We start from the raw sequence: 17,195 nt of genomic DNA on the forward strand, positions 1-17,195 counted from the left end.
CTTCACAGCTAGTGACGTCATGGGAACTGACTGTACCAAGGTGTTAAATTGTACAGGAAAACACTTGCAGATGCATGGTCAACGTGGTAACAGAATTAAAATAACTAAACATAAACACTGCGGGGATTAATTATTCTACACGTGCAATTCCGTATGTGATCTTTACTTTAAAGGTCTTGACTGCAGCCATCTGCATCATCTACTCTTTACATTCACCGCTAGGAGTCCTCCCACAGCCGCTGTAATGAGCTGACATTGTTGGGTCAGTTAGGTAAATGGACGGATATGTTAAAGGTGCTGGAACATTCCCCAAAACAGGAAAGACAAAGTCAGCAAATACAACTGTTTAAAAATGTAAAAAAAAAAAAACAAACATATAGGCTATTAGCCAATTCAAAATTTGAGTAAGTTACATGGAGGAAATGTTTTCCCCCCACATTTAGGTGGGGTCACTCTTCAGTTTCATGTCTAATTATATGAACAGAAGTAGCAGATGGAGCCTGCAGGAAATACAGAAAGGTCAAACACAAAATAGCTTCCCCTTTGACTGAAAGGATTCACTGTCTGTTTATTTGTTTAAAAAGAAAAATGTATTTACGCTGTGCCTTTTCAGCTGTTTTTCAAAGGTAGAATAAAAAAATTTAAAAAAGAAGAAATCTTGGACAAAAAAAAAAAAAAGTGATAAAAGGATCGATTAAACATATTTTACACACCACCTGAATGAGACATTGTGCTGATAATTCTCCATAACCAGCAGCTTTTATTTTGTAAGGCTTTCAAGCACCTTGTTCTGAAGTTATCCACTCACAGTTTACACAGTCTCACACCAACAAAAGTAGACATCTACATGTGTATGCACAACTATGTTGTCACAATTTGATGATTTAATAGATGGTAGAGGACATATAAGAAACTCTGTCAAATTTAGGACGATAGTGATTTGCATTTACACAAAAGAAGAAGTCATTTTCAGTTTAAATGAAATAAAAAAAAACTCTACAAAGAAATAGCATTTTCATGGTCAAATTTTTTCATAAAAAAAACAGCATATTTGACCATGAAAAAATAAATCTAAAAACAAGAAGAATAAGCTCTGCACCAGGAAAACAAAAACAGAGGCAATAAAACAAAAATCACATTCATCTGAATTTAAGCTTGAAATTAAACCAACTCAAGATTTCCACAAAGTTCCTCGACTAAAATATAAATGAACATAAGACTATTTACAAAAGAGGAGGGAATGGGAGGAAAGAAGTGAGTTATTAAAACACAGTAAATGTATTCAAGGTCGTCATTTCTACCATAAACAGGGGCTTCTCTTGGGATACTTTCAGCTATAAAGCTTGAATCAAACATGCACCCTCCAGAAGCAAGTGTCCCCATCTTACCCAAACTGCACAGAGGAAACCGAATCATTCGCTTTACAGCACAATCATTTCAATTTAACAGAGAGACTACTGCAATCCCTGAGGAAGAAAAACCCACACAGCTTGGCCTCTAACATGTACTTCACACACACGCATGTGCAGACACAGTACTCGTGATCAAGTTTTCTCAAATCCCATAGAGCTTCACGTGAAATGACTCACTCCTCTGGGCTGTTCAAGGATGTCAGGATCAGAAAAATGACATGAATGTTTTTACTTAACTATCACATCTGTTCTATCGTCCATTTTCTCCTTCCTGCCTCTCGGATGTTCCTCAGTTTTAGTTCATTTCAAGTCAAAAGAAGAGTCACATCAAGACATCACTGTGTGCTGTCACAGGGCTATCCATAAATATCAGGGATGAGGGGGGTGAAGACGTGGGCTCTCAGTCTGTTGGGGTGTCCACTGATGATGAACGGACATCTTGATCGGCTTTGTTGAAGTGACACTGCAAAAGGTTGAGTTGTGTTTATTTCACCAGTCCCAAAGTCAACGTTACGGATTCCCACAGGAATACAGACACTGTGCTAAGACTGGCTGTAGGAGTTGCTTTGGTTCCCATTGGAGCTCTGATCGCTCTCACTGCAGGCAGAAAAAGAAAGAAAATTACATAAAGATGCGTTTTCAAAGTGAGCTTTCCAAGTGTGCACATTACAAGATTGCGTCAAACCACAAATTCCAATATGCAAAACTTTTTACCAACCACACTCCAGTCTTTGGTCCGACAGTTATTAATTTAGCAGTTGTACTAGAGAAGCATCATTAAAAAAACAAAAACAAAAACCTCACTACAGTGAGTTTTGATTTGGCGGTTGCGATTTGATTTCAAGTTTGCATTTATGAGTAAAAACACATGAAGTACGGGTCAAATGTTTGAATAATCTTATAAAAAAATCATGCCATTTTGGCTTCTGGTCAGGACGGCTCCTGGACGCCTCCCTGAGGTCTCCGGGGCACGTCCCACTGGGAGGAGACCCCGGGGAAGGCCCAGGACAAGCTGGAGGGACTATGTCTCTCCCCTGGCCTGGGAACGTCTCGGATTTCCCTAGGAAGAGCTGGAGGAAGTGTCTGGGGTGAAGGAAGTCTGGGCATCCCTGTTGAGACTGCTGCCCCCGCGACCCGGTTCCGGATAAGCGGCGGAAAATGGATGGATGGATAAATAAAAGTGTATAAACCCACACACACACCCTTATACCCTCATTTAAAACCACCCTTAAAGCATGAGTCATTTATAAAGTAAACCCCAGATCGAGAAACTATGCTAACTTAAGAAATGGAAGAGGCTTTTCAAGTTCCTCCTGCACAGCTTGTTGGAGACTGCTGCTCTCCATCTCAACACCTGAACTCCACACACCGCAACAAAACCCGTTTACCCATTTTAGTTTAGTAAAATTATTCTGGGTTCATGTGACATGCCACGGATCGGCAGACAACAGATCATCCGATCCATTGCAGCTCAACTGACAATATACATTTAAAATTTAGTTTTGCTAACATAATTATTACTCTTCTCTTGTGTAAATATTATTTCAACATACAAGTTATAGGAGCACAAAAAAAAAAGAAAAAGAAAGAAACAAAGCTACATATACCTGTTAGGAGGTGGTTTGGGTTTTGGCATCTTATTCAGGACAGCAGCTATCTCCTTTCTGTCATCAAAGTTTTTCCATTGGTCATAGAGCTTCAAAATGACACGTATAATCTCCAGGATCTTAGAAACAAACACACAAATGTCAATAGCATGTTTCTAAATAGACAACATACCAAAACAGTCTAGTCATGTTCTCTCGTTACAAATCAACTCTTTACATATGGAAATATTGTTGCTCTACATCTGCTTCTAGCGTGTTATGTCCCATCAAATAGGAATTTTTGTCGGTATTCTTTGTCGTTCTTTCTTTCTTCTGACGAAAGGAGGGCCTTTTTGCCCCCCTAAACGTGCCCCAAAAGTCACCAAATTTTGCATGCAAGCCAGGCCTGGCGAAAAATGTGATATTTAATAGTTTGCATTGATGGGCGTGGCAGAATGGCTCAACAGCGCCCCCTAGAAAACTTCGTGCCTCAACTCCCACAATACGGTTTGACGTACATGCAGGAAAATCGGTACACACCTGTATCACGTCGCAAGTTAAAGAAAAGTCTCATGGTGCCGTGGCCGAAACCGAACAGGAAGTCGGCCATTTTGAATGAATCGTGTCATTTTGGCGAAATTTATGCCATTTCTTCAGCTGCTTCAGAGCCCGAATCGTAACGTGCACCCAGGTGTTTTATACATCAAAATGTGCATCTCCATCCTGCGACAACGCGCATTACTTTTCTCTTTCAAAAGGGTTACTGTGGCAACGCTAGACGCCAAAAAGCACGCCCCCCTTCATCTGATTGGTCCATATTTGATAGTTCCCCAAAAGTCACCAAATTTTGCATGCAAGCCAGGCCTGGCGATAAATTTGATATTTCATGGTTTGCATTAATGGGCGTGGCCTAATGGCTCAACAGCGCCCCTTAGAATACTTTTCTCTGCCATAACTTTTGAACGGGTTGTGATAAAGACATGTCAAGGACTCGGTATGGAGTCCTTGAACTTCATTGGCCTGAATTAGCCCCGCCCCTTCTTCTGATTGGTTGTCCCTATTTTCTGTTATAACTTTTGAATGGTTTGACATAGAGAGTCGTGGGTGATGTCATCGAACTCGGTTTTGAGTACTTGACCTTCATTGGTGCAAATTGCATGCGCGAGGGCCCGTTCATCGTTGCTTGCAGCTTTAATTACAGGTATGCAATTAAACCCAACTGTGGCTACAAATGGAGTCACAATGTATAGAAGCATGCCAAAACACATAAGCCAATCAAAGCACATACTTGAGAAAACAAAACAATTAAAAAAAAAAAAAAAAGAACACCATTTTTAAACCAATTCAAACTCTGTTCTAACACGGACAGATATTAATCCTACTTTGTCCATGTCCACAGAGAGCTCTGAGAACCACTGCCTGGCATCTTTCTGCTGCACCACACAAGCAACGTGAAGACAGGCTGTAGGGAGAGGAAAAACAAAAACAACAACTGAGCGATTAACATCTAGAAAAGTTTGTTCAAAGCCAATCACTACACTGGCCAATAAAGTCAAACTTTGATTACTATATAGCCCCTTCTTGAAGAATGCATAACGTTTATTCCTGTCCAAAGTTTTTCACCAAGATCTTGCATTGTTAATGAGCGCATTTTCCAGCACATCCCAAAGATTCTCAATGAGGTTTATCTGGACTCTGTAGTGACCTTTCCATGTGTGCTGGAAAGTATTGGCACAAGAAGAATGTAGTCTCTGCAAAAATGCTGGAGCCCTTCTACCACTGCCCAGTGGAGAGCATTTTATCATAGTAAAGTATGACCAGGAATGGCAATTTTTCAGCAGCAAAAAGATAAAATAAAGTTAAAATAAGAGTCATTAGACTCCCCAGTAAACATTCACAGTTCTCACTGCCATGGTAGAGCCTGTAGAATCGTTACACACATTACTCCACCATCTGTTAACACGACTGCCCTCTGAGACGCTAAGTAGAGATGCACCGATTGATCGGCATCGGGCCGATAATGCCGGTTTTGATCGGAAAATAATAGTTCAGAGCGGGCCAATCTGATGACGTTTACAACAACAAACGCCACCCGCGCGTTTGACAGAGCTGTCCTAAGGGGGCGTGACCGTCTCTACAAAACATCAACACGGAAAATGGCCTCGCCGGTATGAGAGTTTTACAATGTCTGAAAAGGACAACAAATTTGCAGTTTGCAAAGTGTGTGCAAAGGAGATACTCCGAGAAGGAATGTTACAAAAGAATTTCAACACAACAAAGCTGATAAGACATTTGAAAGTTTTTCACACGAAGGAGCATATTGAGTTTCCAAAGTTGGCTGCAGCTAAGGCAGAGACAGAAAAGGAGGTGCAGCCACGCCGCTAACTCCGCTGAACGTAACAGAGACCTATAAACGACAGTAGGGATGCAAATTATCGATTATTTCATTAATTGACAGTTGATAACCTTATCGATCGATCATCGATTAGTTGATAAGCAGCGTTTTTCCCCCATCTGAGATACAAACATAATTTTTTTTGCTTATATAAAATACAAAGGACATTTTAATGTATTCCTTAATCAAATATTTATTTGATACAAAAGTAACAAAAATACATTTTTGTACCACAAGGAATATAATATAAAGTGCACTTCAAGGCTATTAATAGTAGCAGCAGCCATAATAGTGTCATTTGTGTCAAGCAAATTTTAAGTTTCTAGTTACGTTTTAAGTTAGAGTTTTGGCAGTGTTCAAAATAAAATTATGAGACCTGCTGTATTGGAGCACATTTTCTTTTAGTTAAAACTGTAGCGGGGACAGAGGTTTAGAGAAACCTATGTATGTACCGGGTGAAGGCTGATTTATGGTTCCACGTTACAACAATGCAGAGCCTACGCCGTAGGCTACGGCGGCGGCTCTGCGTCGATTTAAGGCGGAACCTTCAGGCTTTAGGGGAGCATATCGGAGAACAACCAGAAGAATATAGAGTGGATTAAAAATAAAAGTTAAGCACTGAGCTACATGTGTCTCTCGTCTGGGCCATTGCAGACTCATTGCCTGAGCATGATATTATTAAAACCAAACGTACCCGCCGTCTCTTTCTAACTTTATGTGCGCGGCGCACCGCGTTGTGTCGCATTAAATGTGGTCCGGGCGTAATACCAGCTGGTGAAATTAAACGAAAAAAAAAAAAAAAAATAAATAGATTAATTGTAATCGTTAATTTTAATCGGGTAATTTCATAACGGCAATTAATCGAAAATCGATTAATTATTAACATCCCTAAACGACAGCAAGAAAAATAAAGAACTACATCATAAGGTAATGAATTCATATGCTTTGCTCATCAGCCGCTTTCTGTTGTAGAAGACGTCGGGTTTAAACGCGTTGTTTGCAGCTTGGATGCGCGGTGCACGCTGCTGCTTCGTAAATATTTCACTGATGAAATCCTGTCGGAGTTATACCAGAATATATACAGTCCAAAGCCTCATGCAGGACGTCAGTCGCTTCACCAGGGACATTTGGAGTTCTAGTGTGAAGAGTTGTGCTTCACTCACAGTGTGAGTTTCCTCACACGCGGCGGATGCTATCACTAAAGCTTTCACAAAGCTTAATAATTCATAATTCATTTTTATTTTAAGATTTAATTCCTCTTTCCACAGGAAAACTAAGGTTGTTGCACATGTTGTACTTAATTATTACCACAGGGAGCTAAAGCTAGTTAGCTACACTTACTCTTTGTAACTGAATCGTCTCTAAGAGTCTCTAGAGTGTGAAATATTGCTCATGGCCTCAGCATGCAATAAAACAGTCAATTCATGATACTTTCTCCTCTCCTAAATTTTATACCTAATAATACAATGTCAGTGATATGTTCATGAGACAACAATATTGACGAATTTATGGATTTCTCACTGTGATCTGCAAAATCGGGATCGGCAGATACTGGTTTTCGAGATCGGTGATCGGCACTCAAAATCCTGATCGGTGCATCTCTAACGCTAAGGCCCACAAATGCCACATCTCTGGACTGAGGAACAGCTTTTTACCCAAGAAGCATTAATGAGCTGAACTGTCCCCCCCAATCTTCCTCCCTCCTCCATGATCACAATTTGTAAATGTATTGTGAAGTCCTGATGTGCAAAAACTGCATATTCACTAAAGGCACAACTTCACACCACTTTCGATATCGATTTTAACCCTTTATTTCATTGTTTATTTAAAGAACTAGAGGCTCCTTGCTGCATCATTTACGTTAAAATGACTAGTTGCCAGCTAAAACATATTACAGCAGTGTTTTTCCAGTGGGAGGCTTTTAGCTACTTTCTTATTCTAAAATGTTTGCCACCCAGAGTATAATGCATGACTGAATTTATAAAAGTTGTGGGACAACTCTTACCCAGGGCGATCATGAAGGGAGGGTACAGCAAACAGAGATCTGTCCTGTATGTGTCATTCACTATTCGCCTGTTAAAGATAGATCAGAAGGTAAAACACTGAGTGAGGACACCCAAAACAACTTAAATGTCTTTTGCACCAACAGGAGACAGAAATGTACCATGCCAGAGGCAGAAGCATGTCTTCCTGACCCATATCTTGAACATACTGCAATAGAGGTCTGTAGGGGTGGTACACAATCAGGCAGCAATCCTGAAACAGAGTCCATCAAAAAGTCATTCGGACCGCAACTCAAGAGCAGCAAAATCATTTCAGCTTAAAAGTTTCCTACTCACCATCAACTCCAAAAGGTAGAACTCGCATTCTAATATCTGTAAAGACACACAAAAGATGTCTTAAATAAAGTGTGGAAACTGTTTCAGCATTGAAATATTTCAAAGCTGGCATTACAGATTGACCTCCGTGCATTTTTGACCTGTCAAACATGAGGAATGTTGTCTTTGTCCCTGCTTGCCCCCACGACACTATCATCACTCTTTACTGTCAACAATATGGGCGACAAATCACGCTTAGTCACAGTGCTTTGCTTCTCCTGTCCCTCTGGAGTGGCTTTCTATAATCAATAGTTTACACGCCATCACGTCACAAGAGTTCAAGTGACATTCTGGCATTTCGGTGGGGATGCTGTAGCGGAGCGACATATCTCCCGTATCTGAGTTTTCATCAGAAGAGTGTGAACATTAGCTGAGGAATCTCACGTATTGATAGTCAGTAATGTGGCAACACTGTGACATGCTGTTTCAACACATACACATACCACATTCAGTCTTTGGAGCCGCCAAAACACTGCTCTAAAAGATACTAAATGCTACTAAACTACACCAATTAAATTGAATTAATAAAAACCAATTAAATTAGTACACCTGTACTGCAAAACTGTAATGACTGACTTAGCTTAGAAAATCACAAAGTAGAAAAAAATACAACCTGATAAATAAAGAAACAGGACAAATAAATAAAAGTTAACTGAAAATAAAATCCAATCAGTGATGACCTCTTCTAATATAAATAAAATGTGCATATTAACCTGTGGTTGGAACATGCCACAAATTAGATACTATTGCAATTTTTTTTCGTAATAGTCAAACGTTATATCAAAATGTAACAACCATTTCCTTCTGTTTTTGCAGACTGGACATAATAGATGATGTTTGCTCCTCTTCACTGTTTTTAAATACAAACCAGTTCCAGATAACAGAGCTGGAGCCTCGTTTTACAATGAGCTCCTCGCTCTCAGATCCGCCTTCCGTCCGAAAAACGTCATCAACGGGAATTTATCGTTTTTACCGCGAGATGACAAATTCTTACCGTGGGGAATTTTTTTTGACGGTATATCGTGAACGGTAAAATATCGCCCATTCCTAGTTCTAGGTAAGCTGTAATGCTGCACAGCAGTTCATAAATAACTCAGCAGAGGAAGCAGTTTGATGCGTAGCTTACCTCATCTTCTGATACATGGTTTAAACCTGTGAAGTGCAATTACTGTTTACGATCCAACGTAACCTAACTACATGTGAAGTGAGTTTGAAGCTGAAGCCTGCATTTGCAAATCAGATTCAAATGCAAGTCCTGTCAATTTCCATACAAAAGCACACACCTGAACATTAATCAAGTTACGTAGAACAGCACCAAGGACACTCTTTCATGTTAAAGATATTTGTTTCATTTTAAGGAACATTTGCTTACGTTTAGGTCAGCACTCAAGACTGTAGGCAAAAGGTAGGAGCAGCCAGATTAACTTTTGATTCCTGCCTCAACTGTCTTTTGTTACAACTCCTGTATGGCAGTTTGTCAAACATCAACATAGATTAAGCTAGCTCACAGATCTTGAAGATCAAAGTGACTAAGAGACTCAAGAAAGTAATGATGGAAGACAAAACCAAGAGACCGACCAAGCAAGGGTAAATCTTGGGCAGCGTCATAAAAGGGACATTTGCACGTATCCTGGTGGCCCGGTGATCTAAAAGTTGCAAAAGTTCCTTTGTGCTGCTTTAAAACTTTGATGAATGCTTACATTGTTCTTGGTGTGTATGAATCAGGATAAAAATCAAACCAAAAGAATTTTCACTCACATGATTCATTCTGTAAGGGAACTCCTTTGGAAAAGCATAAGAAAATCTTGTTTTCACTGTGAGGAGAAACAGAAAGTTAACATACAGCTTCTATTGCAGGAGAAGATCATCAGTCACATTAATATTGTTCTGCAGCTGGGTGAGTGAGTGCATGCCAGGAACATTGGCATCTTTGGTGTCACTTCCACAGGCTCGATTAAGGCTTGCACGGAGCTCGGTGCAACACAAGGCCAGCCCTGGTATGAGGTAGTGTTCCACACTGGGTTGAGCAGTGGAGAAAGACCACTTAAAAATCAACTTTCAGCTGCTTACAATTCATTGTTTCGAAATGTGAGGGACACCATGGCTGTCACCTCGATTCAGATTCAGTTTTTCTTCCCCTCATGATTTCATTTCGCAAGCTTAACAATGAAGTTATTTTGCTGACTGTAATTTTGCAATGAACCCTGCTGCCTCTGTTCAGGAAATATTTGTCTGCTTCATGCAATCAGTCACTCCTCCTAGGCTCTAATTTTGAAAACAACTCGCTGCTCGGGGAGGTCACAGGAATTTAAGAATAGATTACAAAATAATTAATAATTTCATTTCCTCACTGCTTTAGCTCTTTTGTGGCAATAGCTCTTTTTATAGCTGAATTCCTACATTTTGTCAAACAAAATAGGTTTTCAGCATAAGCACCATCCGTCCTTATTTTACTTCCAGGTTGTTGATTTGCACACAGAGAAAAATCAGCGAAAGTGCACATACAGATGCCTTGATTCACATCATAGGTCATGCATGCCACCTTATAACTCACTTTTATACACACCCAAATTTATGTAGCGCAAATAAATTGTTGATGGCTTGAGGGTAATACTCCAGAGCAAGTCACTCCGGTTTTTGGATGGCAGTTATAAGCACTGACTGGTTCAAAGACAACCCCAGCGTGCGCTGCTCCCATGATAACATGAGAAGGGTGTATTATAACTGAATGTAGCCACTTACACACAGATGTGGCTGCAGAGATCAGCCTGGTGTTGGACACAACTCCAAATTCCTGAGGATACATAATTCATTAAGTTAAGCTCAGACAACTATAACTTGACATGGAAAAAAAACAAAAAAACTAAAAACACAGAAAGAGAGGAGCTACAGTAAGGCAGTAGCGCACAAAGATTAAGTTTTCCTCATTAACAACAGACTGAGATTCTATTCAGTGCAACAAATAGATTCACTATACCTCAACTTTAGAAGCCAGGAAAACACATGTAGGAGCCATGAGTACTGGATCTATACTTTTTAAAGAATACCTGCAAACAAGAACGTGTTATAAAATTACACAGAAGTCTGCTGAAAAAGTTATATTCTAAGACAAATTACCTGGTCAAAATAAAAAACACTTGAAGATATCACAGTTCTAACTGCTAAAGTTCTGAGGGAAAGAGGAAGAGCAGGGTCCTGCTCAAGGTTTAGATTTGTTACATCACACAATCATATGGCTAGATAATAAGGGCTAAAATTACACTTTGTTTTTATATATAAATATATCTCCAAGTTATCCTTATTATTGCCATACTGTTGTTTACATCAAGCCTTCTGATTGGTCATAACATTTGTTTGTCTCCATCTTGCTCTCCCAGTTCTCCAAAGACCCATTTGAATCCTGTTGTCCAGACTTCTAGGAGAATAATGAAGATGGGCATATACTTTATTTTTCACACTATAAAAAGGTACACTTAAAATCCTTACATTTTCTCAAAAACCGGCAGTGTTCCCTTTAATCAGGTGCACCTTATGTATGAATTATTGTTACGCTTACTGACCTCGAACCAGTTTTATGTGGTACACGGCGCTCAAAAATCTGTCAAAATGTTTTAGTGCGACTTTCTTTGGCAAGCGACGAAGCCGCTCCGCTGGATTGACTGTCAAACCATTCCCAGCTGACACAGGGACGTATTAAAGTCAGTCCTTGATTGGATACGGGTTGCAACATCAGACAACTTTAGATAACCAACTATGTAGTGCTGGCAAGTAATCATTATCCAACATCTAGTCAATGTTACCTTACTATAATTAGACGTCAAGCCAACGTTGAATAAAGTTCGACTGACCAGACTGTTTTGTTTCGCTTTATATATGTTTTATCCTGCACCTTATAACCCGGTGTGTGGAAATAGACCCGTTCATTGATATTGCACCTTATTATGCTGTGCACCTTATACGGCAAAATAAATACACACACACACACACACACACACACACACACACACACACACACACACACACACACACACACACACACACACACACACACACACACACACACACACACACACACACACACACACACACACACACACACACACACACACACACACACACACACACACACTCTTGAAAGAAATGTCGGTAAAAAATATAATTTCAAAGTCTTCTCTCCTCATCTGTGCATGGTTTTCCATTTATATATTTTGTAGAAATGGCTAAACATATCAGTACTTATATTTAAAAAATAAATAAATTAAAAAACATAATCAGGCTTTTTGCCCAGTTAAATCACTTAATTTACACACTACACTGTTTTCCCCCTCATGTCCTACTTTCTAACACTCAAATGAAATGCAACTATAAAGTATTCCTGTCATAGAAAGGGACCTACATAATCAAAATTAAGTTCCAAAATAAAGTAGGAGTGGGTGATATTGTTTTGTGAAATGATTAATCATGTAATAATGGCCAAGCTGTTAAATAAAATAACGCTAATCGGTAATAAAAATGGCAAATCAGAAGGGTAACCAAAATAAGTCCCCTTGCGTTCACTCCCTCCACTCAAAAGTTGTTCAGGGAAAAGGGTAAAAACAGACTGATAAACAGACTAAACCATCAACATTATATTCAATGTACATCTCATCCATCCCCCTTCGTCCAGTCAGGTGGTGTAGCTCCTCACCTGGCGTAGAAGCGTTTGAAGTACACGGTTGCAGTAGCGATGACCTGCTGCCGCAGCTTCAAGTGTTCACCCAAGGCCTGGATCACTAAAGAAAAAAAAACTATTTTAAATACTGAATACCGACTTCATCTGCTGTTTACACAATGGTCGGTGAACATTGGGGGCAAACTTAACAGACGTGACTACCAGTAGCCCTAGTAGAGGGCGCTGCCCCCATCAAATCAAGAGAAGAAGAATAAAAGAAAAAACATGCTGTAAGATGCATATAATTATTAAAAAAATGTGTTATTTCAGTCTGTGAGTAACTGTCAATAGTAATTACATGTTGTTTAAATATTTATTTGGTTCCAAAATGTTTATTTTATTTATTTCTGGAAGTAAGGGGCGCCGGTCAAACAGAATCAAGTGTAGGCTCTCGAACATTTGATAAGCACGTGACCTGAGGATCTTTTTTAATTGGTTTGAATTAGGAATGCAGTCGTGTGCGTCCCTGAAACTCAGTTATCAGCAATGAATCCGCAATCAGTATCGTGATGTATTCGTATGTTGTTTTTTAATCCAATGTGATTGGACAATTCATTCCCCGTCTTTTTTAGAAAATCAAACTGAACTACACAAACCAGACTTTTATGTTTGTTGTAAATACGGTAGGTAAAATAACACTTTTGAAATATTTGTTGATTTTGTATATTATCAAATATCTGAAAAAAAAGTAATGTTATCTTTTCAAATAATATAAATTACAGACAGAACAATGAAAATGTTAATGTTTTTCTTCTCTCCAATGTGTAAAATAAACTGAACCCAAACCAGGAAGAAAAAAACAATACAAAATAACAGTGGACTTGTTGAAATGATAAACCCCTACTTTATGTTCAGTTTTCTTTTTCCACTACCGCATAACTGAACTGCTTCACTAATATGACCAATAAGCCATTACACTTTTCAAAATTGAAGGACCAAAATATTATTTTCTAACTTTCTTTTTCCCCCCCATTGTACCAAGCTTGTACCCAACTACTTACCTGCTGTACTCTCTACTGCCCTTACTTTTTAACAACTTGTGCTTTTCATTATTTGACCTCTTTTCTTTTCTTTTCATTTTATTTGTTATTTACTGTTTAATTGTGTCATGCTGCTTTTAATGTTGATGTAAAGCACTTTGAATTACCTTCTGTTGAATTGTGCTATACAAATAAACTTGCCTTGCCTTACTCTGAAAAATAACCAAACACAACGTTGTATACAGTACTCGAGTTGTAAAGAAAAGTCAGGGGGGATGGTGGATTTGATCATATGGGGACAGATCATTTGTGCTGATTACAAATAATATATTACAAATAATAGCAGTGACACCTGCAGAAATACTGCAGGAATGACATAGCAGCAGTTAAATGCAGCCTTCTGTAAGATTTAAATATCCACTGGGCTTACATCAAAACACAAAAATAAAAAACACTTTTCTGAACTTATCAATATGACTCTGTCCTTCACAGGATAAGTAAAATGAATGACTGCAAAAACTCAAAATCTTAACAAGAATATTTGTCTTATTTCTAGTTAAAATGTCTCATTTTAGTAAAAAAAATCTCAGACTTAAAACAAGACTCATCACTGGAAAAGATAGCAATTTTAACTTGTTTCAAGTAGATTTTCACTTAAAATAAGTAGAAAAATCTGCCAGTGGAACAAGAATTTTTTGCTTGTAATGAGAAGATAAATCTTGTCCCAATGGCAGATTTTTCTACTTATTATTTCAAGGGAAAATGTACTTGAAACAGATGAAAATTGTCAAATAAGTTATTTTCCTGGTGTTATTTTTCTGGTGATGACTCTAAATGTTGAAATAGCAGTAAAACCACATTCATTGATGAAATGACATAAGGGATGGAAAGGAGGGATGGCAGTTTTACAGGGGGGGTGATTTTGACCGTTTTTATTTCAGGAGGGGATGCCATCCCCCCTCATCCCCCCTCAACTCCAGTACTGGTTGTATAGATTAAACAAAAAATACCATTGGCGAAGAAAATCTGCAGCTTCCAGTATTCCTCCTCCGTGAGGAACTTCAGGTCCTTCTGGCGCTCTTTCATGAGGTCCTGCTTATCCAGGACCCACTGCAGACTTTCACAGATAAATCACATGTCACTTCAAGGTACTTTTATTTGTCAAACTGTGAACAATGAAATAATAACAACCACACAACACTAGAGCGCTGTGTAAACATGTCTGATTACTGCCACGTTAAATATCAAATAATGCTTTCTTTAAAAGCATAATGCAAGTCTTGGTCTTGCAGGTGTTTTATTCATGCTTTGAGCGATGTAGTTATTTATTATTGCAACAATAGTTGAGAGGAAACGCTCGCAAGAGGCCTCAAAACAGAGACGTCAGCTGGAACATAAACACGTAGCATGTGGACGTTTTCGTGAAATACTTACTAATGAGAACTCTGCCAGAAGTTCCCCGCCATGCCGCAGAATTTGAGGTAGAGAAGTACACTTAAAATTGACTTAATTTACCTACAAAACGCGGACACAACAAGAAAAGTAGTTTCGCTAGCAAAACGTTGAGTAACGCCAAGAACCTTCCGGGGAACTCAAATCAAAGGTTCCGGATTCTTGTTCCCACATAGACGCCTCATGGACCGCTGCTGCTACGAGCCGTGGGGCCGCCATCTTGGAGCGGGCACCCGCTCCACTCTGTATCATCTGTCTGGCGCATTGAATCAGTCATAACTCGCAGAATACAAAACTGATTTTCACGTCTTACATCTAGGCATGATACCGGACACATGACTCGGCGAATTGTAATTTTCATAGTAGGCTTAACAGTAATATAATATTCTGGCATTTGAGTAGGCTATGATAGGTAGGCTATTTTGCAAGACACACAATAGGCCTATATATATATATATATATATATATATATATATATATATATATATATATATATATATATATATATATATATATATATATATATATATATATGCCCTGAAAGAGGACTGCTTTGTATACTTTGTATATCCAGAACCATAAACATCTCCTTATATATAAATCTATATACATCTCCATACATCTCCATATATATATATATAGATATAGCCTATATATATATATATATATATATATATATATATATATATATATAAAAAATGTGTGAAGATATGTGTAAGGTTATATTTTCATATATTTTTGTATATATGAAGAGTATGCATTATCACGGTATCGGAAAAATGTGCATGTTGAACTCAGAGACAGTCAAAATTATCAAAAAAGTCCTGATGCGCAAATCACATTTTGATGAATAATTTTTTTTAAAACACATACTTGGTTCTATGATATAAAGAGGCTGTATTTCTTAGCATTTTTTAAGATGAAACTTTGAAAGGCCATGTGTTGTTCACTGCCATTCTTTGTGGTAAAATTCCTTTTCACTCACTTATCTGGTGCATGTTTTCATTAAAACATTTACACTTTGACTATTGTGTCCTGACAGGATCTACCTTTGGCAGCCTAAGAAGTGAAACTGGGTCAGATGGACATGCTTAAGGCCCAAAATGATGAAGGTCTGGGGACCAAGAAGCAGATGGAGGATGAGATTGAGACTCTGCGTCCGGTAAGATATAAAGAATAGCATTTTCACAACTTTGGTTGGGTGGGTGGTTGTCTGGGCTCGGACCCCTCCATGTGCCGTGGCCTTGGTGCTGCAAGTACAGTATGTTGTGATTCCACTGGCTACCCTCCCTTCTGGGCTGGTCTGCTTTCCATCTGGCTTTGGGAGTAGTGGCCTGTAAACTATGTAACATGACTTTCTGGATTTAAATGTTTCTTTTTTTCCCTTCTCCAAACCAGTCAAACCATATGTGTCTGTTTCCCAGGATGTAGAGCAATCAACCTCAACCTTTGCGTTTTTGTTTCTGTGATGTTTGTTTTGTGACCCTCTTCAAGGATATCAAGTATTTGATGCAGCTGATGCAGCAGATCTATTCAGGAGCCTCCAAGACGGACTTGGTCTTTTGCCTTCCAGACCTCTCCTCAGCTCTCATCCAGATTAAATCTCAGTATGAAAGCATCATTGCCAAGAATCTACAGGTGCTGTGCCAGGATGAACGGCTATGAAAAATACAGTGCAAAAGATTATAAGGCAGGAAAAGTGATTAGTTTAATCTCAACACTGGCCTTGCTTGTTACCCAGAAATTGGATTTTCTTAGGTCGAAAAAACAGGACGTTATGGATGCCTCCATCAAGCACTACCAAACTCTTATGAGTTTAAGAAAGGAAATCACCAGCAATAAGAAGGCTGCGAGTATGATTTACTCATCTGGTTTCAGGGTTGGTTCCATCACGTTATGCTCTGAGAGGGGGGAAAAAAAAACCTGTCTTTTACAAATATCAATGTTTAGATCCTTAACACGAAATGTGAACTGGAATAACCAACGAAAAGGAGCATGCAAGAAGAGGGAGGAGGATTTTGAGGTAACTTATTGACATGGCTTTTGAATTAATTTTGATTTTAATTTTTTTAAGTAAGAAAATGTGTAACATTTAAAACTGCAGCTATTTTGCAGTTAAGTTGTTAAAAGAAGGCATTATTTCACATAAAGGTAATTTAAAGTAGACCTTAGACAGTTGTAAAGGCGACTTAAACTTTGTACCTAAAAAGGAGGACCCAAAATTGTAAAAGGTCATCTGTGCTGCTTTGCCGCAAGGATTTTTGGATAACTGTAACCTTTT

General features: G+C 38.7%; 1 protein-coding gene across 1 annotated transcript; it reads right to left on the bottom strand.

Annotated features, from left to right (window-relative positions):
* Positions 1–717: 717 nt before the first annotated feature.
* ccnc (cyclin C) lies at positions 718–15,041 on the bottom strand. The gene is made up of 12 exons (XM_061706910.1): positions 14,897–15,041; positions 14,473–14,579; positions 12,459–12,543; positions 10,749–10,818; positions 10,514–10,565; positions 9,530–9,585; positions 7,733–7,768; positions 7,558–7,649; positions 7,399–7,466; positions 4,381–4,460; positions 3,020–3,138; positions 718–2,009 (listed from the first exon to the last, which is right to left on the bottom strand). The coding sequence occupies exons 1-12, from the start codon at positions 14,926–14,928 to the stop codon at positions 1,955–1,957; spliced, it is 852 nt and encodes a 283-aa protein (XP_061562894.1). The 5' UTR covers positions 14,929–15,041; the 3' UTR covers positions 718–1,954.
* Positions 15,042–17,195: the final 2,154 nt, after the last annotated feature.

This window comes from Cololabis saira, chromosome 18 (genome assembly GCF_033807715.1).
Source record: "Cololabis saira isolate AMF1-May2022 chromosome 18, fColSai1.1, whole genome shotgun sequence".
Classification (NCBI taxonomy): domain Eukaryota; kingdom Metazoa; phylum Chordata; class Actinopteri; order Beloniformes; family Belonidae; genus Cololabis; species Cololabis saira.